The 22,073-nt window shown below is 36.6% G+C and overlaps 3 protein-coding genes across 20 annotated transcripts in view; 2 read left to right on the top strand and 1 right to left on the bottom strand.

The window, feature by feature from the left end:
• Window positions 1–458, bottom strand: part of LOC306872927 (uncharacterized protein) — a 67,313-nt gene extending 66,855 nt beyond the window's left edge. The window contains exon 1 of the mRNA XM_079421862.1: window positions 359–458. Coding sequence (XP_079277988.1) covers window positions 359–370 — 12 coding nt within the window. The 5' untranslated portion in view covers window positions 371–458. The remainder of the gene's footprint in view (window positions 1–358) is intronic.
• A 2,810-nt stretch (window positions 459–3,268) lies between these two features.
• On the top strand, window positions 3,269–6,597 carry LOC306872956 (uncharacterized protein). 16 transcript variants are annotated; one of them, XR_013784441.1, is made up of 10 exons: window positions 3,355–3,487; window positions 3,884–3,947; window positions 4,495–4,555; window positions 4,659–4,709; window positions 4,927–4,971; window positions 5,051–5,112; window positions 5,344–5,419; window positions 5,532–5,561; window positions 5,700–5,853; window positions 5,987–6,596. XR_013784441.1 is itself a non-coding variant. In XM_079421918.1 (10 exons), the coding sequence occupies exons 7-10, from the start codon at window positions 5,377–5,379 to the stop codon at window positions 6,067–6,069; spliced, it is 312 nt and encodes a 103-aa protein (XP_079278044.1). In that variant the 5' UTR covers window positions 3,355–3,487; window positions 3,884–3,947; window positions 4,495–4,555; window positions 4,659–4,709; window positions 4,927–4,971; window positions 5,051–5,112; window positions 5,344–5,376; the 3' UTR covers window positions 6,070–6,596. The 16 variants fall into 16 exon arrangements, 14 of the variants coding, with proteins under 14 accessions (XP_079278054.1, XP_079278044.1, XP_079278047.1 ...); XM_079421918.1 differs by having other exon boundaries at window positions 5,535–5,566; XM_079421921.1 differs by having other exon boundaries at window positions 5,532–5,566.
• Window positions 6,598–7,167: 570 nt separating this feature from the next.
• LOC306872872 (protein NLRC3-like) lies at window positions 7,168–21,531 on the top strand (the record flags this gene model as incomplete). Of its 3 annotated transcripts, none has more annotated exons than XM_079421759.1 (9): window positions 7,168–7,246; window positions 9,075–9,230; window positions 11,502–11,631; window positions 13,868–13,984; window positions 14,195–16,081; window positions 16,210–16,383; window positions 18,088–18,261; window positions 20,173–20,219; window positions 20,457–21,531. In XM_079421759.1, exons 2-9 carry the CDS (start codon window positions 9,125–9,127, stop codon window positions 21,038–21,040), a joined length of 3,219 nt encoding a protein of 1,072 aa, XP_079277885.1. In that variant the 5' UTR covers window positions 7,168–7,246; window positions 9,075–9,124. The 3 variants fall into 3 exon arrangements, with proteins under 3 accessions (XP_079277885.1, XP_079277884.1, XP_079277886.1); XM_079421758.1 differs by having other exon boundaries at window positions 14,192–16,081; XM_079421760.1 differs by lacking the exons at window positions 16,210–16,383; window positions 18,088–18,261; window positions 20,173–20,219; window positions 20,457–21,531 and having other exon boundaries at window positions 14,192–16,085.
• Window positions 21,532–22,073: the final 542 nt, after the last annotated feature.

Genomic DNA, 22,073 nt, shown 5'->3' with positions numbered 1-22,073 from the left:
AGGTCTAATGTAAATATGTTAGATTTTTAGTCAGTTTAGTACAACGGTAATTATTTTGTGTACCTATAAAAACCTAAGAACATTAACAATCCTGTTACATCCCACTGAAACTATTTTATTTAATTGTAAAGTTCTGGCAAATGACAAAGCCATTCTTCTGGATACCGCTGTGATTTATCAGTAAAACTTTAAGCATTACACTAACTAGAAGAGATGTTGTGTTAAATAATACCAGAGTACTGTACAATGATTACAGGTAGGTTCAGCATATTCCATGTTTTCACTATCCTAGATTGTGTCTGCCTGGAGCTTGATGTTAAGATGTGTTTATTAAGTTAATTAAGAATTGCTTACTTACTTCGCTTGCCATTTTATGAGGGTTATGTTATGAAGCAAACGGTGATTCTTCCACTCTGTCTTGTGAAGACTGTGAGATCTTCTTCTGGTTTATGAAGTCTATTGGTGTCTTAACTGCCACATAGTTTTAGATATAAAACTTATCTTGTGTAACCATATGCAATCCGGAAGTCTATCCCGTCAACACGTGAGGTCACAGTGACATAGCACCAGTCTCATACGGTGATCCTCACAGTGTGAGTAATATGTGAGCTCAAAATATTGCTGTAACTGAGTTTGTAAAGCACATTTGTTATGGCAAGGAAAACCAAAAAGAGACTGCAACCAGATCATATTGGTTTGTTTATGTTGTTGATAACAGAATCATCACCTAGATTCATTATGCATTCTTTATGAGATGTTATTAATCTGAACTTTGTAAATATGACAGCGTTTTGATTGTAAAGTATAGGATCAAACATTATAATAATGCTGCTTAAAGACAAAGAGAGACATCAAGAATCAGTGTATGAATCTCAGCAATGGTGACAATCAAAAGCGTCATGCTGCTTCAAACTTCAACTTTCAGCTTTTAAATTATTTTTAAGAAAATGGATTAGTCAAAAGTAATTATTACATTTAAACAATTATCATTAAATTATTATATTAATAAACATATAAATATATTTTACTGTCTTAATTGTATAGATTTTTATAATGCATTATCTTCTTGTTGATCCACCAGCTCACATTTACAACGCTGCGTGTTTGCAGGATAAAAACATGGGTTGACTTTCATTGGTCTTTAAAACAGCAGATGGCCTTATTGAAAATGCAAATTCATTCTCTCCCCAGTAACGGCATTACACAAAGCAGCACCCACTTGTATTTATTCAATGAAATAATAGCTTTTTCAAGGTGTCACATTCAGCATATCTGTCCCCAAATTCAAATCCTCTTCAAATCATAATTAAGACTAATTACCACTTGAGACTTTTTATGGCCTTAAATTTGATACAACTGAATTTAGGGTGTATTCACACCAGGAAAGTCCGATAGTTCACTTACTTTGGTCCGCACCAAATAGAATGTTTTTTTGTTGTTGTTGTTGTTTGTTTGTTTGGTGCGGTTCGCTTTCACACTGCCCTTTTTGCAAGTGATCCAGAAATTGTAAACAAAAGCACATGTGTGCCAAGGTCATCCATTCATTGGACAGAAATTCTCAAGCATGAAAACAGGAAGTGCAAAAACAAACTAATCTTGGAGATCTTTCATAGTGCAATTTATATTCATTTACTAATTTGATGTTATGAGATTAAAAACGCAATATGAAAAAACTTATGAGCATCAAATGAGACAATGTCATTCGATGTTGTAATTACGACTTGCCGGAAATAAAATCTATAGATATAAAATACTTAAAGCATATCAAAATGTTAGTTTAAACATTTAACCTAGATAAATGTGCTCTAGGCACATATCCAATCGTTTGTGCGGAGAGTGGAAGCTGAAGCGTGCTTCAGGACATCAGTGGAAACAAATTAAATACTCCGTAATACTCTGTAAAGGTAAGAATAATACATCGTTCAGAACTGTAAAGGATCTGTTTTTATTTGTGCGCATTCACAATATCAAGAAAACATAGTGCTTTTCTAAAATAAAGAAAACAAATAGGATGGTAAAACAATATATACTATATATACTAAAACAATAGTCTTTGAGAGCAAGAAGCCCCCCTACAGATGCAATCTCTAAAACTGCATTAAATATGTATTTTAAAACAAAAACTGTAACTATTAACAGTGCACAAATTGTGTTTACCCTACAGAATACAAACATGCAAACATTTTATGATTTTATTGGTATTTAAAGTTTATTTCAACTGTTGTAAAGTAGAGGGACACCACTTGCCACCACAAATGAAGAATGACCCAACTACCCACTAAACTCAGCTCATGATTTATGTTATAGTTTCTATCAAACACACATGTAATAACACATTGAGTATTTAGCCCTGTTAAGAGATGTGGTGTGGTTTTTGAAGAAGTCAGAGAGCGAAGGTACAGTATCACCACGGCCTGCGTCTGGATGGACAGTGAACTGTTTCCGGGAATTTCTTCAGGATTGTTCTACAAGTGTTTTTTGTGGATTTTAAGGTTTAATTTTTATTGAGCCGTTTATAAATCACAGCAGGGTGAGTTTAAAGGGAAAGAGAACAACACAAAACAAGATCAGTTATTATTGTATTTAGTGTATTTAGTGTTTTCTACACTTGATGAGGAGGATCACCTAACCTTTTTCCACCCAGTAATGTGTATGGCGAGGCTGAAGATGTAAAAAGCTCAAAATTGTTTAACAACAGTTAAAAAAATGATAGTGTCAAATTGTTTTAATTTATTTCAAAGACAGAGTCTTTTTTCTTAAAGAGGCAGTTTGATTTAGTTCACCCTTAAATGTTAATTAATGCATTAACTATCAAACATGAACATGTAGTTATTCATACCTGAGTCCATATGACTCCAGTTGTAGTTAAGGATAGCTCTTCATTCATTCATGATTAGTTAACAACTTTAATAATCATTAGTACTTGATAAATTAAGTATTAATTCAGGCATTAGTACATGATTATTCATGTACCTTTATTGTAAAGTGTTACCGTTGTATCAATAAGAGTACTGATAATTATTGATAATTTTCACTGATAACATCATTATTTAACTATGCCCATCCTTAATGAGACACAAACTTTTTCAATTTATTATATTGTGTAATGATTATGAATTGATGTGGTCAGTGATTGTTCAGGGCACATTTGACTTGAGACTTGCTTGTGACTTGAAAGAAACGACTTGGTTCCACCTCTCCAGGAGGTAGAACTAATTAGTTAAATCAGCTGGCTTGAGTTCATGGGTGGAATAAATATATGGCAGGATTTTTCAAGAGGTCCTCGCTGCAGCCTGTAGCGCGATGATGTACTGGATCAGATCCAATACGTACTGGACGTTTTTACGCGCATGCGCGGTGGTGTGTTTTGGTGACGTCATAGACGCATGCGCAGTAGAGAGTTGGTGAACAATCGCACGTGCTTTGGTCTTTCGAGAAGCATCTGCAGAAAAACGATGGATTAATTGACAACAGTGATTGTATGTCGGTAGGTAATTCATCTTTGGAATCTTTATTCACTGTTTTGTTGTTTCAACATTTATAGTAGTGTTATCCGAAGCGGTATAAACGTGTCGCTTAATGTTTAGCTGACATGACTTTTATGTTGAGCACAGGGATTCTCATTTTAATCGTATACTTCAGTATATAATACCATGCGGACAGACTGCAGGGCTAATGTAAAATTAATCTGATTTTGGTTGGTTAATGAATACTTATTTGTTATTGTCTTGTTTTAGATGAATGACTTTAAAAAGGGCAGTTGCCCAGTAGTATAAGGTAACCAGTATCACTGTCCTTTTTGTGAGATGTACAAAACCACATCACAACTGTCCATAGATATAAAACAAAACAGTCATTTAAAAATGTTTGTTGTCTGTATTAGGACCATATAGCAATGTGACGTCATCTTGCTGCCATCCTGGGCATCAAACCATTGGATGATATGTGTAAGTCTATTATTATGTTTAAATGATCAGTTCCCCTTAATGCAAGTAACACAGTAAGGAGTGCAAGTTATATTTTGACATAACTAATAATTGTATCTTCCAAGAATAATTTAATAGAAGTAATTTTACGGATCATGAAACCAAAAGGCAGAGAGATGTATTTGCTTGATTCATTGTATGGCCCTGGCTTCAGAGATTGCCATTATATTGATTCCTACAGGTTTTTTTTAGATATAATATTAAGAGTTCAAAAGAAATTCAGGATTATGGTAGTTCTGTTTTATACCATACATCCTTTTGCATGCATTTTGTTTTTGTTATATGGCTCATTTTTCATTGAAGCTTAAACTATTTAAAACTTAATCACTGTGACTGGAATTATATTTTATAGTTCAAACATAAAATAGTTTAAAGAGTGATAAATGAGCCAAGAATTTGTTTAGGGTTGTTCCACCCCAGTTTGTTTGTTGATTAGTATGTCATTATTAATTTTATTATTAGACCATTTTTGTTGACCATTAATTGTTGTTGTTTACATGCTTTGTAGAATCCTTGCACAGCAACTACATCCTGGGCCATGGAAAGTGTATGGACGTGATGATCTCAGCGTAAGCACTTTTCTTGTTGCCATTATTAAATTCCATTTTAGATATTCAACCACATTTTATTTTTGAATAATTATAACATGTTTATTTCTATTTAACTCAACAGGGTGCTCCAAGGCAGAGTTGTTGAAATAATTGTGGAGTGTTTGTGTTGATGGTAGGAAGAATTGTGTTTGATAACAATAAGAAATGTTTATTTTCTTGATAGCTTTGTCAGATTGTCGTCTGTCATTGTTAATTTATTTTATTAGTTTATGATCAAAACCAATATCCTACAAACTTTAGATATTGATGCAATCAACAAAAAACATTTAATTATAGTTTATTACTATTGTTAACGTCTGTTTTGATGTAACTTACAATTAATGTTACAGTACGCATTCTATGTCGTAATGGGAGGTCACTTTGATTTTGCTGAGGTGAGCTATCAAAACTAATAATTTGGGAAAAGTTTATTCTCAAAGGGTGATTGTGATTTACATTAAGCATATTTTCCAGTCTGACATGGCTGCAGTAAAGAGATGGTGGTGCTTGCTTCTGCGAACAAATTATCCTGTGAAGTAAGTGTATTTGCAAGTACTTCCTATAAATAAAACATATTTATTAGTATTGTAGGTGAAGGAGGAGTAGAAGTAGTAGTGTTTTATCCTCTCGTCAATAATATTAATTTGCACAGTATTTGGTATTTTATGGTGATTTTTTTTTTATTAATTTTCTTTCCCTGTGTGGAGTAAATTCTTTCTAGGCATTCTGTGTAGTTTACACTTTTTTTTTTTTTTTATTAATTTAAGATCAGATGCTGAAAGACAGCTATACTCAGAAAAATGCACAAAACAAGGAACACAGGAATAACTTTAACTAAAATAGGTTTGCTACAACTAATCTGACAACTGATGATAAAATGTTCAAGTTCCTTTTTCCATAATTATTCCATGATTGATGCATGTTTCTTTCTCTTTCTTTCTTTATTTTTCTTAAGGAGAATTGGAAATGGAACCAGATTACATAAGTAAGGTGGGAGTTTCCCTATTCCCTATATTTACCTTTTTTTTTCTTTTTTTTACATGTTTAATGTATACTTCTTTTCTTGACAAGTATTTTATATTGACTAATATTACAATTTTTCTCTCTTTTTTTCCTTCTACAGATGCCACCTGGCATCCTGAGGCATATCCTCATGAATGTGGTCAAAGAAGATGGAGATGTGGCTTTCTTCAGACTGTCTCTGACGTGCTGGCTTTTCCATTATGTTGTTTGTGAGGCATCATTCAGAAAAGAGGCTCATTTTGCCTGGCTTGACAGTAAGTTATTTCATTTTATTATTTTTATACTTTTACAAGTAGACAGTTTTTTAACTCTACACTACGTTTAAACAGCAAATGCATTAAGCTTTGCTCAGAACTTTTAATACTTTAAATCCCTTTCTTACAATAGGTGTTGTCAACTGGAGTGCATACTCCAGTGATTACAAGGAGATGTATCGAGTGCCATATAAACTGACCAATTGTCTTTCGTGAAGGGACTTATTTAAAGACTTCCTGCCGGGCTATATTGGAGATGGAAAGAAAGGAATCCTTCGTGGAGTTTGAAGGTTACTGCTCAGCAGACTGCTTCATCTGTGACGACAATCACAATAGCCCCAATGACAACTAGTTTGTTGTGCTATATTTAAATATAAATGGTCACTTGACTGAGAACTGCTTGATCTAAATGCTGTGATCAGTTTGTATATTGAACTTAAATTCATGTGTAATGTTGTGGGTTATTTTTTTTCTTCCATGTACGTACATGTCTTGCTGACACTGATCAGCAAATTGAAGAGGAACCCTATGTACAGATCACTGTAGAAAATGAGTATAGTCATTAAAGAAGGAACTCTTACCAGAGAAAATATCAAGCACACTTTTTGTTTTTTTTTACATCTGACAAGATTTCTTGGTGCTGTTATTATTTTTGCATTTTCCCTTGAATGTCTACTGGTATTTTAAGTTGTTTACAGAGTTTATTGTATTGTACCTTTAAGATTAAAATTACATAGAGACATTTCTTTGACTCATTTTTGCTTCCACTCAACAGTAAATATGACCTGAATAGAATAAAATGTTCCACATACACGCATTAAAAATAATACTTGACAGTGCCCTTATGCTATCAATCCATCCAATTTAGATTTAAAAGCTCTAAATCATGATATTTAAAATGAGAAATTTGAACTATTTTGCAAGAAACACGTTGTTAAACTATGAAAACTTAAGCATCACATTTGTGTAAATAATTACTTGTTCACCAATAATTACTTATTACTATCCATCAGTACTACTACACATGTTAGAACGTCATCACAATACAACATTGAGCATGCATGTCACTTAAAACCAGCGCGTGCATTATAATCAGATCGCTACTGCGCATGCGTCTATGACGTCACCAAAACACACTACCGCGCATGCGCATAACAACGTCCAGTACGTATTGGATCTGATCCAATACGTCATCGCGCTACAGGCTGCAGCGAGGACCCTCTCGGATTTTTACTCTCTGACCCCTGGATTTTACACCTGGACCCACCTAAGAATGTAATTCTGCTCTGCGCCACTAGAGAGAGCACAAAGACGTCCCAGAACCGAAAGTAAAAGAGGAGGAAGAGACACCATTTCGAGCCTTTAACACTGTTTAAAAGAAGCGTATTTTGTGGTAAGTTTAAAACTTTTTTTCATGAAATCATACATGTAGGTATGTAAGCTGATCGGATCATTTTATTTCGTCAGTTTAATGTGGAAATCTCTGATCAAAATGGCAGAAACGTCGACGATTAATGTGCTTTTTCATATCAGACTTTCTCAAATCGTCGTTCTCTAAATACCAACAATTATAGACTAAGTAGGAGTGTGAATTTGGTAATATAGTTGCTACTATGCTAAGTATTATTCAGTTCATTTGTATTAATAGAGTTCTATTAAAACAGAACACTTTTTTGCTTTTTACTCCATTACAATTTAATCTAGACCTATAAAAGTATGACTTTAATATTTCCTCAGAACTAATGCGACGTGTTCGGTGTGCGATACCAACACACAGGAGCAGAGTGCTTAAAGCCTCAAATGAATGTTTATGTTAGGCCTGATCAGTGATGGGCTGGGGACTTTTGGCATACTCTTTTCAACATACAATGCATTGGGGCACACTTATTCTAATCTCACATACTATTTAGGATGGATAGTATGAACATTGAACATTTCTTTGGGCTTCAGCCGGTGCAGTCTCTTCACACCAGCTGCTGGAGCTCTGATGACAACACTGCTGTTTCACAATTGGAAAGACATTTGTGAAATAATTCAGTTATTTCATTTGCCACATTCAGATGGTACTTTCATTTCATCGTTTAAAGTAACCTTCTTATAAGGTTGTGTTTTTAAATGAATAGTTCACAAAAAAATAAAAAGCTGTCATCATTTCTCCATCTATATGTTTTATTCCAGACTGGTGTAATTGAGGGAGTAAAATTTTTCTGTGCCACCGGAGCCCTGCATTTCAGCTTGGGCTCAATGGGCACCGACTTTTTTTTACACCCCTAGGGCCAGGCTTCGGGGCTATTTTCACATCATATTTCAGATGCTGACCGGGCCTCGGGCTTGTTTTAGGCTTCAACTTATTTTTTTATTTTAGACATCCATCAATTAGTGATGAAAAAAAGTACCGTGCTGGTGGAAACAATACGAGACTGTGCTACCGTGTATGAAAAGGAATATGGGTGATGTACTCTGTTTTCGTTGCATGTTTGTGGCTGCCAAGTTTCAGCTATAGAAGCACGCAACATCTGGTAAGTGACGCTTGGGTATCACGTCAGAGGCAGCCCGATGAAGTGTTGTAAATTTCAAACATGTTTGATATTTACAATTTGAGTTAGCGGATGCTCTGTCTCAATCTGGAGCAGATAAATAATCGCAATGACACCACACAATAGAGGATTTTTCGGACAGAAAATTATTTGCGAGAAGCCTCAAACCGGGCCTTAAAATCTTCTAGTTTGTGACCAGCCTAATGCTCAATCCTCACTCACTTAATCACTTAAAACAACTTGCTCAACTTGTAACGCTTTTCCACTGGGGCTGGTGTTCTAGCTGAAGCCAGTGGCACTCATTCAGAACCAGCTCATGTTTCCACTGGCAGGGAGCAGAAACCTCTAAATCACAACCCTCTACATCATGCCCATTTAAAAACTACCATTTCCCAATTGGGCTCTGGCTTCAGCCCCAGTGGAAAAGCGGTATGAATGTGTTGAATAAAAGACACAAAATGTGCAGAACAGTGGGTCCCCATGACCAGATTTGAAAACGTTTTTAACTACAGTAAAATGTCCCATTATGCAGTACAGCATCAATGTACTATACAAAACTGCAGTTCTTACTACATACATTTCCAGTTCTCTGTACAGGATTCATATTTTGTCTATACATTATTTGTATCTCTATGTTTGTGCAGATGCCACTTTAACTTCTTGCTTTTTTACTATTTTTTGTAGTAAAAGTCTGCCATCAGTCTCTCTTTTTAAGAGAGGCACTGCCTCTAAAAATGAGTTTCCCTGAAAAAAGAGAAGGTGAGGGCACTGCATCTAAAATGAGTTCTCCATCTCCTGGATCAAGCTGTGTGTCTATGAGTGAGGAATTACTGACCGCAGGTAAGGCACTGTCCTTTTAGCATTTTAGCATTGGCAGATGCTTTAATCCAAAGTGACATACAATGCATTCCAGAAGCCTGTTATCAGTGAGGGATGAGTCCTGTCTAGTGACGCTACTAATGCATTTTTCAGTAGCGTGACGGTAGCTCTGCTACTTTTAAAACAGTGCAGCTTTTCCAGTAGCTAACTACTTTTTCCAGCAAGTAGCAGTGTAGAGCAACCAAAAGCTACATTCCGTTTTGCGTTCTGACGAGTCACGAGCCTGTGATGTATAGAAGCAGCGCAGCGTTTTCTGACTAGTTCACAAACTAAATTTGTTCATTACCGTCATCTGTTGTGATATCACGGATCTCACGGCTTTACAGTCTGTTCACCGACAAAAGATTGTCTGATGATTTTGCTGATGAAAGGATGTACAGGAGTGGATATTTCACATGAATCAACTGTAATTTATGCAAAACAAAGATTAAAATAGTCTACATTAAAGACTTAATGCACATACGGGAGGTGAATAATTGCCTTTTTAAACTGATTAATTTTACTGCTTTGTTGCTGTCACTAATCCTGGCCATGAACTTCCATTTGTTCACCACCAGAGGTCACCCACTCACCACATGGACTTTCACACTACACAGCACATTGGACTCCATTTCGCATCATCCATTGCACTGACGACACACATACAGCTGATTACACTAATCACACTGAGAACTATCACCCAATCACACACACTTTGTAAGCCTTGGACTTCCTCTCTGTCACTGCAGAGTATTGTATAGCGCATATCCTAGTGATAGCTACTCTACGGAGCCTACTATGTTGTTCTAGTCTAGTCTAGTCTTGCCTTGCCTTGCCTATTTCCTTGTGTTTTGATATCTGCCCGTGTCTCCTGGATTAACCCTTTGCCTTGCCCTTCGGACTCTGTTTGCCCCTCGTTTGGATCTTTGCTTGTGTACCTGGATTATCTCTCTGCCTTGCCCTAATGGATATTGTTCACCGATCGTGGACCCACGCTTGCCCTAGGATTACTCTGTGTCTTGCCCATGCCATACCCGTCTGCCGTCGTTTGACCCTGCCTGTGAACTGACTATGTTTATAAATAAAAGTTTGCATATGGATCCGCACGTCTCACGTCTTGTTCGTCCCGTAACAGTTGCACTCTTATCAAATGTCTATTTTACAATGATGAACCCTCATAATACAATCTGTTCCTCCACAGTTTTTTAATGAACACTAATTGAACAGAAAATAAAATTGCAATATAGTAGTGTGCTTATCATTTGGCAAAGGATGGTTGTGGCGGGATTCCACACAAAGAGAAGTGTTCATGCGCACAGCTAATGATTGACGTCTCCATTCACAGTCAGTGCTGTGAGATTAACCTGCTTATTTTACATCTCCTTCTTGAACAGGTTTAAGTTGCATACATTTTGTTATTGCTCTGATGTTACGTTTGTAGCGATTTTGCACTTTGACAAAAGTGCAAAATGCACTTTAGTTTACAAAATTAAATGATTGGGACACTTTTTGTAATTGAAATGACTTTGAAAAAGTATCTCAATCATCCTGAATTCAACCTACTTTTTAAAATCATGGTTGCATTACAAGATGTGGTTTTAATTCTCTCCTCTTCACCTGTAGCTGGTGTGTGGTGAGTGCACTGGCGCCGATGTACTGTGGCTGCAGTCGCATCATCCAGGTGGATGCTGCACACTGGTTGTGGATGAGGAGAAACCCCCTCATGAGTGTAAAGCGCTTTGGGTGTACAGCAATACACAATAAAGCGCTATATAAATGCCTCATTCATTCATTTTAAAACCCAAATATCTTACTTAGCCTATAATTTCCTTATATGTTACTTATAAATTTATTATAATTCTTAATTAACAATTATTCAGCTATTTGTAATGTTAAATGTAAAAAAAGAGAGAAAAACATGACAATAATAATAATAATAATAATAAATTGAAAGTAGTTTCAATGTAGCTATAGCTACTTTTGGATCGTGACTTGTACTGTAGCTAGCTACTTTTTCAAAAGCTTGAACGTAGCTTAACTACTTTAATTTATGAGTAGCTTCCCCAACACTGAAAATTACTTTCCAGAATCCAGACTCTATCAATGGATAACTTTTATTGTTTACTTGTTAAACTGCTTTGAATAAAAGCAACTGTTAAATGAATATTTGTAAATGTAAATCTGCAGTGCATTCAGGCTATAGGATGTGTATTTGTCTGAGTGTAAAATGCCATTATGTTTGACTTTTATCAGCATCAGCAGGAAAAGACAGATCAGAGTCTCCAGAACCCAGCTGTGTGTCTATGAAGAGTGACAGATCCATGAAGGAACCCCCTCAATTAAGTGGAGCAGTATCCAGTGCAACAGTGACCTCTGACCACAGGTAAGGCACTGTCCTTTTAGCATTTTAGCACTGGCAGATGCTTTAATTCAAAGGGACATACAATGCACACCAGAAGCCTGTAATCGGTGAGTGATGAGTCCTGTCTCCTGGTGCCATTACAGAGAGATTTTATTTTCCTGAATAATTTCACAATCACAAAACAGAGCCAAAAATCACTTTCCACACTGGATCGATTTTATTCTTTTATTTGTTAAACTGCCTTGAATAAAAGCATTTGTTAAATGAATAATTGAAAATGTAAATCTGCAGTGCATCTCTTCAATGTAGAGTCCGACCGATATGGGTTTTTGGGGACCAATGCCAATACCGATATTAGGGGGGTAACAAAAGACCGATATTGATATATTGGCTGATATTCTTTATGTGTAGGCTATATTATAGTACAGTATAGTCAAAAGTACTATACTGTACTATACTGTACTATGACTGGTACTGTATATAGATTACAGTATATAGATAAACAGAATGTATATACATAGCCACATTTTTTGCAATGATAACTCAAATGTGGTGATCAAACACTTATAATGATGTGACAAACATAGGCCTATGTGATGGAGGAAGGATATTTAACAATTTAACAATAAACTATTATTATTCAAAATGAGTCTGACATCAGTGTACTTAACATTAAAGTTCACTTATTATAAATAACTTTAACAAATGTGTAACTTAAAAAAGCCGTCGCCACTCACTCCTGGACCCGAGAGGGGAGCGCGTGCGGCCACCGGACTCCGCCCCTTCCCTGGACCCTTCCCTTCTGAACACTGCCCTCCTTCACAAGCCCCGCAGCACGACGAGGACACCAGATCCCTGTTTATTTTGGACACTTTTCCCCCTTTGGACACTTTATTTTAATATCTTTGTTTAATAAAAACCTCTCCAAGGCCTGACGCCATGCCCACTGTGTCTGTCGTTTGCTCCTCCCGCCACAAAATATATATATATATATATATATATATATATATATATATATATATATATATATATATATATAAAACTTGAATTAAGAACATAAACAAGGCAACTGTGTAGGGCAATACAGGAAGCACAGCTTTTCCAAATGTAAACATCTAAAATGAATAAATAATAATAATGAATAATATTTTTCACGAATTCTGTGTTGTGTATTTTCTGGTAATCAAATGAACATGCAGAACATGAGGATTCATATTTAAATAGTATTTTTGCTGTTTAATATTCACAGACACTAGTCTATATCATGATTTGATTTAAGTGTACTGACCTGTTTTTTATTTAATCATCAAAAATAATTCCATGAAATTCCGCGTTATACAGTAAATTCTGTTTTTATGACTGGGTTGCGTGATTCCGTCCATATTTCTCCATCGTGGAAATCACAGGGCCCTACTACTGTAGCAAACGAGTATGATAAGCTCATTATGAGAGTAAAAGATGGGGACATTGTTGTTTATTTACTTTAGCATTGAGTATCTCCTACTAGGTGACAATGTAGCGTTAAATCACCATTCAACAGACTCAAGCCACAACCGCACTGCCGTCTATTGGACTGCAGAAAGATACTAACTTTTCTGCTACGTTCCTGACTGTACTGACAAACTATGCTGACACACGTGTATGTGCCACAACAGGACGCGACAAAGCGACTGCTGCAAATCATTTGAACTTTGTGTCAGTACGTCAAAAAAATTAGAACGAGGCATCAGTTTACTGTCGGAATTTCTCATGTCGCATTGTGCCGCATCCACTGTAGGCAGCATCATTGATTATAATGGGTTCTATTATACTTTGTTGCGCCTTGCCGCCCTCATCTGGTGTAGACACCCAGTTAGGAAATGTGATGTGACCGATATGATACGCATGAGTTCTGGGCCGTGATCAGCTCTGGTGGCCGTGAGGGAAGCCGTAATGCACCACAGACGTGTGCAGTGATGCGCAGATCAGCTCTAATGCCACTAAATCTGCTGTTAAAAATTATCCATCCATTTATCGTATCATCATGCAAATCTAAGACTTGGAATCATTGTAATGTGACGATCATATATATGATCAATATACGATCAATTTTGGATCAATATCGATTATCAATATCGATATTGAATATTCACCGATACCGATATATCTGCGACAGGCTCATATCGGCCTATAATATCGACAAAACAATATATCGGTTGGGCTCTAATACAATGTGCATGTGTGTGTGTAAAATGCCATTATGTTTGACTTTTGTCAGCATCAGCATGAAGAGACAGAAATCTGAGTCTCCAGAACCCAGCTGTGTGTCTATGAAGAGTGAAAGATCCATGAGGGAACCCCCTCAATTAAGTGGTGCGATGACCTCTGACTCACTGTTAGTACAACCATTTACTTGATAATTTACTGTAGTGCATCTTAGATGAATATTTTTTTTAAAAGTATGAAATAACACAATGTACTAAAAAATATGCAATGCACAGGGATGCATAGTGAAGAGCTAAAACCATATCCTGTGTCCAGTATGTTTCTAGTGGTCTCCAACACTCATTGTCTTAAAAATAAATTCTGTCATTTTTTTCAGTAGGGGGGAGATACATAAGATGCATAGATCTGTGCCGTCCTCTACATCCCAGTATCAGAATCACATCAGGCAGGACGAAACTAAAGCAGTCCTGCAGACACGTGCACTTGAGACTGGAGACATGCAGAGAATAAAAGACCAGCACAAAACCAGGATGAAGAACAAATACGAGAGACTATTTGAGGGAATTAAACTCCAAGAGAACCAAACCTTGCTGAACAGAATCTACACACAGCTGTACATTATAGAGGGAGAGAGTGAAGGAGGGAATGAAGAACATGAGGTTTTACAGATGGAGAAAACTGCCAAAACAAAACACTCACAAGACACTCCAATCTACTGCAATGACATCTTTAAAGCCTTGCCTGAGCCAGGATGTGAGGAGAAAGACCAAATCAAGTCTGTTCTTACTAAAGGCATCGCTGGAATCGGAAAAACCGTCTCTGTGCAGAAGTTCATTCTGGACTGGGCCGAGGGAAAAGCCAATCAGGATGTAGATTTCATGTTTGTACTTCCATTTCGAGAGCTGAACTTGATCCGAGATCATCAGTACAGACTTCACAGACTTCTGCTGGACTTTCATCCTGAACTTCAAGATCTGGACCCAAAGATTTATGAGGAGTGTAAAGTTGTGTTCATCTTTGATGGTCTGGATGAAAGCAGAATCACACTGATGTTTTCAGAGGATCAGAAAGTTTGTGATATTACTGAGACTTCATCAGTTGGTTTGTTGATGTCAAAGCTAATAAAAGGAGAGCTGCTTCCCTCTGCTCTCATCTGGATCACCTCCAGACCAGCAGCAGCCAATCAGATCCCCTCAAAATACATCAACCGTCTGACAGAAATTCATGGATTCACTGAGCCTCAGAAGGAGGATTATTTCAGGAAGAGAATCAGTGACCAGCATCAAGCCAGCAGAATCATCTCACACATAAGAAGAGCAAGAAGCCTCCACATCATGTGCCACATCCCCGTCTTCTGCTGGATCTCATCCACTGTGCTTCAGAAGCTCCTGGAAGAAGATCTGAATGCAGAAATCCCCCAAACTCTGACTGAAATGTACATCCACTTCCTGCTGATTCAGATCAATATGAGGAACCAGAAGTATGAAGAGAGACATCCAGAGAAACTCCTGCAGTCCAACAGAGAAGTGATTGTGAAGCTTGCTGAAGTGGCTTTTAAACAGCTGATGAAGGGCAATGTGATGTTCTATGAGGAGGACCTGATTGAGAGCGGCATAGACGTCACTGTCGCCTCAGTGTATTCTGGGATTTGCACTGAAATCTTTAAGGAGGATTCTTTGATTCATCAGAGGAAAGTCTACAGCTTCATCCATCTGAGCATTCAGGAGTTTCTCGCTGCTTTCTATCTGTTTTACTGCCATGTAATAAAAAATGTAGACACCCTTAAATTTTTAGATTTAATTTATAGCTTTATAAAAAATACAGTAGATAAAGCCCTTGAGAGTGAGAATGGACAGCTGGATCTGTTCTTGCGGTTTCTGCTGGGCATCTCACTGGAGTCAAATCAGAGACTCTTACAGGATATACTGACACACACAGAGAACAGCTCAGAGAGCATCAGGAGAACCACACTATACATTAAAGAGAAGATCAAAGATGGACATGAACTCTCCACTGAAAGATCCATCAATCTGTTCCTCTGTCTGCTGGAAGTGAAAGACCAGACTCTGTCCAAAGAGATTCAGGAGTTTGTGAAATCAGACAAACACTCAGAGAAGAAACTCTCTCCTGCTCACTGCTCAACAATCGCCTACATGCTTCAGATGTCAGAGGAACCGCTGGATGAGCTGGACCTCAAGAAATACAACACATCAGATGAGGGGAGAAGAAGACTGATACCAGCTGTGATCAACTGCAGAAAAGCCCTGTGAGTATTACAATGAGTAAAATGCATTGTCCTCTCTGAAAGGAAAAATGTATTATTTTCACAAAAATGAATGTCATTTATTTTCAAAATGTAATAATTAAAAAAGGGATTAATTTACTTTATTCTAGACTGTCTGGCTGTAATCTCACTGGTCAGTGTTGTGAGTGTTTATCATCAGCTCTACAATCCTCAAACTCCGTCCTGAGAGAGCTGGATCTGAGTAACAATGACCTGCAGGATTTAGGAGTGAAGCTGCTCTCTGATGGACTGAAGAGTCAAAAGTGTCAGCTGGAGATACTGAGGTTTGTGTTTCCCCTGGATTTATTTTAGGGGTGCCCCCCCCCCTCCGCCCCCCTTGAAGGTCAAGTTAATTTTATTCAATTTGATTTTCTCTATAGCACCAGATCACAACAGAAGTAATTTAAAGTTACCTGTCCTATAGAACAGGTCTATACCTTGTTCTTTTATTAAACAAACTAAATAGCCTCACGTTATTTGTCTTGTTTACACGATGGCATGTTATTTATGTCTCTGCATTACATTTGCACTCTCTGTATCTGCCCCGATACACACACACAAACCTACGCGCACACACAATTCAGCCCAATCCCACTAGTATGTGTAAATATTAATTCGCAAAACGACTATTTAAATATGACTTCTGCCTGTCTCTGTATTAATGTATGGTGCAGACGCGCGTTTTTGTTTACTACTTGTACTGAAGTGCACGTGATGCTTGCGGTGATATTAACCTCTGCCGCCTCACTAAATGAGGATATAAATATATGAACATCTCCAGAACAGCTCTGAGAGTCACTTCATGAGCATTTGACCGTTTAATTTGAGTAAAACTATCCTCATATCATATACACACAGAAATGTTTAGGTATTCACGGCAACCCATCAAAATAAAAGTTTGGGTTTCAATTGTAGACATTGCGGCAGAAATGTTTTCCTATTGTTCAGTAGAATGTATGTAATAGCCTACTAAAATGATTAAAACCTTATTTTTAAGGAATAATCATAAAATACTGTATGTCTTCAATGTTTTAATTGTAATATTAAATCGCCTTTATTTTCCAAAAAATAAGATTTGTTTAATTTTCATTAATTAAAAGATAAATTAAATGAATGTTTTTATGCCGAAAAAAAAACCACCCTTCGCATCATATGTAGTTTAAATGCGGCCGCTTGGCCTCTAAACTTGAGTACCCCTGACCTAGGGGAAACACTGTCCAAACACTCAGTCATGTTTATTTCATCAACTTCATCAACACGTGCGGGGCCTCAATGGAAACTGAGTATACTAGCTGAAAACTGGCTGGGCTCCAGTTAGGTAACCCAGGTGGGCCCCATTTGTGCTCCTGTACTGACTGGGTGGAAAGTGGATATTAAAACAATCCAGCCACCACACGCAGCCACATGTATGTTTACACGAATGATATTTCAGAACGCCTATTTCTAGTGGTATCAGGTAATAGGGACCTTTAAATCCCTTATAACACATTCAGACAGAGCAGAAAAGTGACATAGAATTGACAGTGAATGAGGGAGAAAGTAATATGTAACCTTCTGTTGTCAAGATAAATAAATAGCATATTATTCTTGGATCTATTTGTATAAGATCTCAGAATGATTTAGTAAAATTAATTTCCTTACAGTTTTGAAAACATATCTTCAGTTCAGCTAAGTTTATTGGTGTTGTGTAGTTTATTGATGTTTTTACCACCCTTTGTGAGCATAAAAAACTTGACAGTCTTGATATATCTGTAAATCTGAACTTGTACAGTATGCAAGAGCCGCTTTAAGAACAGTCACACCCACACATTTTCAATGTATCAGTAACAATGAACTGACACATATCCAACTGCTTCATTGGTAAAAAAGCACAATTTTAGTTGGACCTAAATATTTTGGTCTAATTAATGCAAATAAGTCTATTAGCTCTCTGCTGTCAAAATAAAAAAATATTTCAGAACTAACCATTCATAATTTTCCATCTGTAGATTATCAGGCTGTATGGTGACAGAGGAAGGCTGTGGTTATTTGTCTTCAGCTCTGAGTTCAAACCCCTCACACCTGAGAGAGCTGGATCTGAGCTACAATCATCCAGGACAATCAGGAGACCAGCTGCTCAAACACAAACTGGAGGATCCAAACTATAAACTGGAGATACTCAAGTATGACAAACACTTATCTATTTAAACTTAGAAGCTCGCATAGAGTGAAAATGCCTTTTAAAATATACATTTATGAAAAAAATATCTACACTATGATTTCAAAAACAAGCTTTTGTCAAAGTATATTTAGGTGTGCTTCTGAGAAAACATGGACACTGCAAAAGGACACCAGGGGCCTAATTTAAAAAAATGCTTTATACAATCCGTCAGGTGCAACTCGTCTGTAAGGGCAGAGCCCCACCAAAATATTCACCCAAAACATAGACCTCTATATAAACTGAATAAATAATAAACTGTAAATGTGTTCAGCATTCTGCAACATTTATTTTGTTTTAAATTAATATGTGTTAATCCTAGTTTAAATGTGCTCACATGAAAAGCCTTTATAACATTATAACAAAACATAACATTTTGCTTTGAGATGAGACATAGAATTCTTTTCCTCACTTAAATTCCTCTACAACTTGTAGCATTATAAGTCAACATTCGGAGACAATATTAAGGCAATAATTCTGTAGCATTCTGTGTGTGAATCAATAAAAATGAACATAACTTTATAAAAATTAATATAACTTTATAAAAACAAACGTAACTTTTCCAGAAACGATCAAAAATATGCCATTACAAAAGAAGAAAAACACAATGAAAATTAAAACAATTAACTCAGTCGCACAAATGTAACATGCTCTTCAAATAGGCTTACTTCTTTGTTAATGATTTTCATAGATTCGTTTTCGCAAATCGTGGATTCTGAATGCGTTGCTACAGATTTCGCTTACGCTTCGCAAATTTTCGTTTGCTGTTTTGGCACAAACATCTCGTGGGGGCGGGCTTAACAGCGATCCACTCTGATTGGCTAGTGAGCTTTTGATGGACAGCTGCTCTCTGACCTGGAAGCACGGAGCGGCATCATCGTCCTCCTCAGCTTCTTAAGTGGGACAAGCTGAGGAGGACGATGATGCCGCTCCGTGTCTCTCCTGAGAGCTCATCTTAATAATAATATAAACCAGAACAGAACCATTCCGCCAATCCAAACTGTATGCTAATTGTCAGTCATCTTTGACGATAGTGGTCCTGACAGAAATCAATGTATGCACAAAGAATGTGCATACACCTCTCTTCCAGATGGGAAATTTGAAAATCGCAAATAAACTTAACATTTGTGTGCAGCTGAATGGTTTCTCTGCTTGTAAATGCCTCCTAATTTATGTCAATAACATATAATGAAGCACAATAAATCTCCAAATCCTTTTGTTGAAAATGGCGAGCAGCAAAAATTACTTGGGTACCAAATACCTGCTGACTATGCCACAAGGAAAAGTGCATATGATTGCTTAGAACCTGATGCCATGTTTTCCACGTTAAAGACCATTTGCATAATTCTGAACGTTGGCATTATGCCGTTGGCAGTATGCACACTATGCGATTAAATATGTACGTATGCATGTTTTATAAATGAGGCTACATACTGCCCTGTGGAAAAGTTAGGATACCCATTGAATTCCATGGTTTTCTATATCAGGACATCAGAAAAGAAAAAAAAATCGGGTCCTTGGCAATTCTTTAAAATTTTGGGGGAAAAAACTCTGTTATGAACAACATAACAGGACATGTCACACCGAGTGATTATTTATTTAATTTTGTGTTCAAAAAATACTTCTTTCCAGTTTTTTAAGTATTATTTCCGTTATTTTGTATTAATTGAAAATTTGACTTCATAGTCAAATTGAGAGGTTTTGAGCTTTCAAATAGTATATAGTTTATGAAGTTGATTTGAAAAATTGAAATAAATCTGTGCATCACTGGATGTACGTTATCTTTTATGTTTTTTACCCAAGCATGACTACAACATCATCTTATTGTGTTATCCCTTCATACTTACCAGTGTGGTGTGTGTTTGGGTTTCTATAGATTGGGTCATGGAGGAAAGGAGAGAATTAAACCAGGACTGAAAAAATGTAAGTTTTAATAAACACAACCACACATGCAGTAGGTGTATAAAACACCAGATTACTTAACATGATATACATTTATGCATTATATATAATAAAACAGTCAAAGAAAGAAATAGGAATAGATGACATGATCACTATTCACCTAGGGGTAGTTGTACTTGATACATTATTTTATTTTGTTTTTTATTCTCACTCATTTTACAATGTTATGAATGATCTTGCTGTTTTGCTCAACCACAGATAAGTGTGATCTCACACTGGATGAAAATACAGCAGACTCTCGTCTCGCTCTGACCGAGGGGAATCGAAAAGTGATCCGAGTGAAAGAGCATCAACCATATCCTGATCATCCAGAGAGATTTGATTACTATGGTAACGTTTTATGTAGAGAGAGTCTGACTGGACGCTGTTACTGGGAAGCTGAATGGAGTGGAGTGGCTGACATAGCAGTGGTATGTAAAGGAATACAGCGGAAAGGAAACAGTAATGAGTGTTTTCTTGGATACAATGAAAAATCCTGGACTGTTTACTGCACAAGTAGCAATTTCTCTGCATTACACAATAAAATAAGCACTGATATACCAGCCCCTTCATCCTCTAACAGAGTAGGAGTGTATGTGGACGTGTCGGCTGGCACTCTGTCCTTCTACAGTGTCTCTGACACACACACAGACACACACACAGATGCAAACACAGACAAAGAGACACACACAGACACAGAAAAAGTCACACTCACACACTTACACACATTTAACACCACATTCACTGAACCCCTCTATGCTGGGTTTGGTTTATATCCAGGCTCGTCTGTGTTTTTGTGTTAGCGACACAGGGACTTAAAGAATTGAACTGATTCAGAAGTAGTTACAAAGATAGTTAACAGATGTAGTTAGCATAATACTAAAGGTACAGTATACAAATAGAAGAAATGGACATAGTCCCTAAGGAGATTCCTGTATTGTATGGTAGTGTTATCCTGTACTGTATCTATTTATTCTATCCTTTTTGTATTTAAGTATATAACTCTGTCCTTAGAACTTAAGGTTAAGATTTTTGAAGGCTAATGAACTGCTCTGTTGAACAACTGTGCTACACTACTACCCTCAATAAATTCTTCTCCTTGCAAGAACTTTGGTCAAACTAACTTACTGTATGTGTGTTTAGAAGAAATCTAGTAAATTAGCAAGCCACCTAAACAACTGCTCAGCCGAAGACAAGAAAATCTAACATACCAACACTTTTAGAAGTGTGTTAAGAAAATATCTGAGATGATTTCTCTGATTTTGTTATGCTCAATAAAATGACCTTGTACATAAAACATTGTGTAGACTTTTTCTTATACTTATTGTATTTTTTTTTTATTCATAACTTAGTCTGCATACAATTTCCATATGTATATATTTATATCAAGACATGATACTATTACATTTAATGTGACAAGAAACTAGGAAATTATAAGATGAAACAGATTTAGGATTTCCTCATGTGAATCTTACAGAGAATCAAATGGACTTACAGATGTCTTATTCTAGAAGAAACCATTTCTGACACTTTTTTTTATACAAAAGCCGGTTTTGTAGTTGTTGTTGTTGTTTACTTTGACTTTGTACAGTTTGCATGCAGTTTGGCATATATTATTGAAAGATCCTCCTGACTTTGTTAAAAGAAGATCCTTGATTCATTACATCATTAAAGATAAATAGCAGATATTAGCGGAAACATTTTAATTAGGAAGTTATTAATTACATTTTAATTCAATTAATTGGGCTTTCGTTTTGTGAATGCAATGTTTAAATTTCCCAAACCTGGATGAACACTATGAGCCTCATTTATGAATTGTGTAGAAGCCATCCTATA

This window comes from Barbus barbus (genome assembly GCF_936440315.1).
Source record: "Barbus barbus genome assembly, chromosome: 7".
Classification (NCBI taxonomy): domain Eukaryota; kingdom Metazoa; phylum Chordata; class Actinopteri; order Cypriniformes; family Cyprinidae; genus Barbus; species Barbus barbus.
The sequence above is the reverse complement of the archived record's forward strand: the minus strand, read 5'-3'. Positions and strand labels throughout refer to the sequence as shown.

What these genes read in the sequence shown, in the direction of transcription:
- LOC306872956 (XM_079421915.1), top strand. Translation starts at nt 5,377, where the DNA reads ATGCACAAAACAAGGAACACAGGAATAACTTTAACTAAAATAG. An exon ending in AATAACTTTAACTAAAATAG is followed by an intron (nt 5,420 to 5,531) that starts GTTTGCTACAAC and finishes ATTTTTCTTAAG; the next exon opens with GAGAATTGGAAATGGAACCA. An exon ending in TCATTTTGCCTGGCTTGACA is followed by an intron (nt 5,854 to 6,071) that starts GTAAGTTATTTC and finishes TCTTTCGTGAAG; the next exon opens with GGACTTATTTAAAGACTTCC.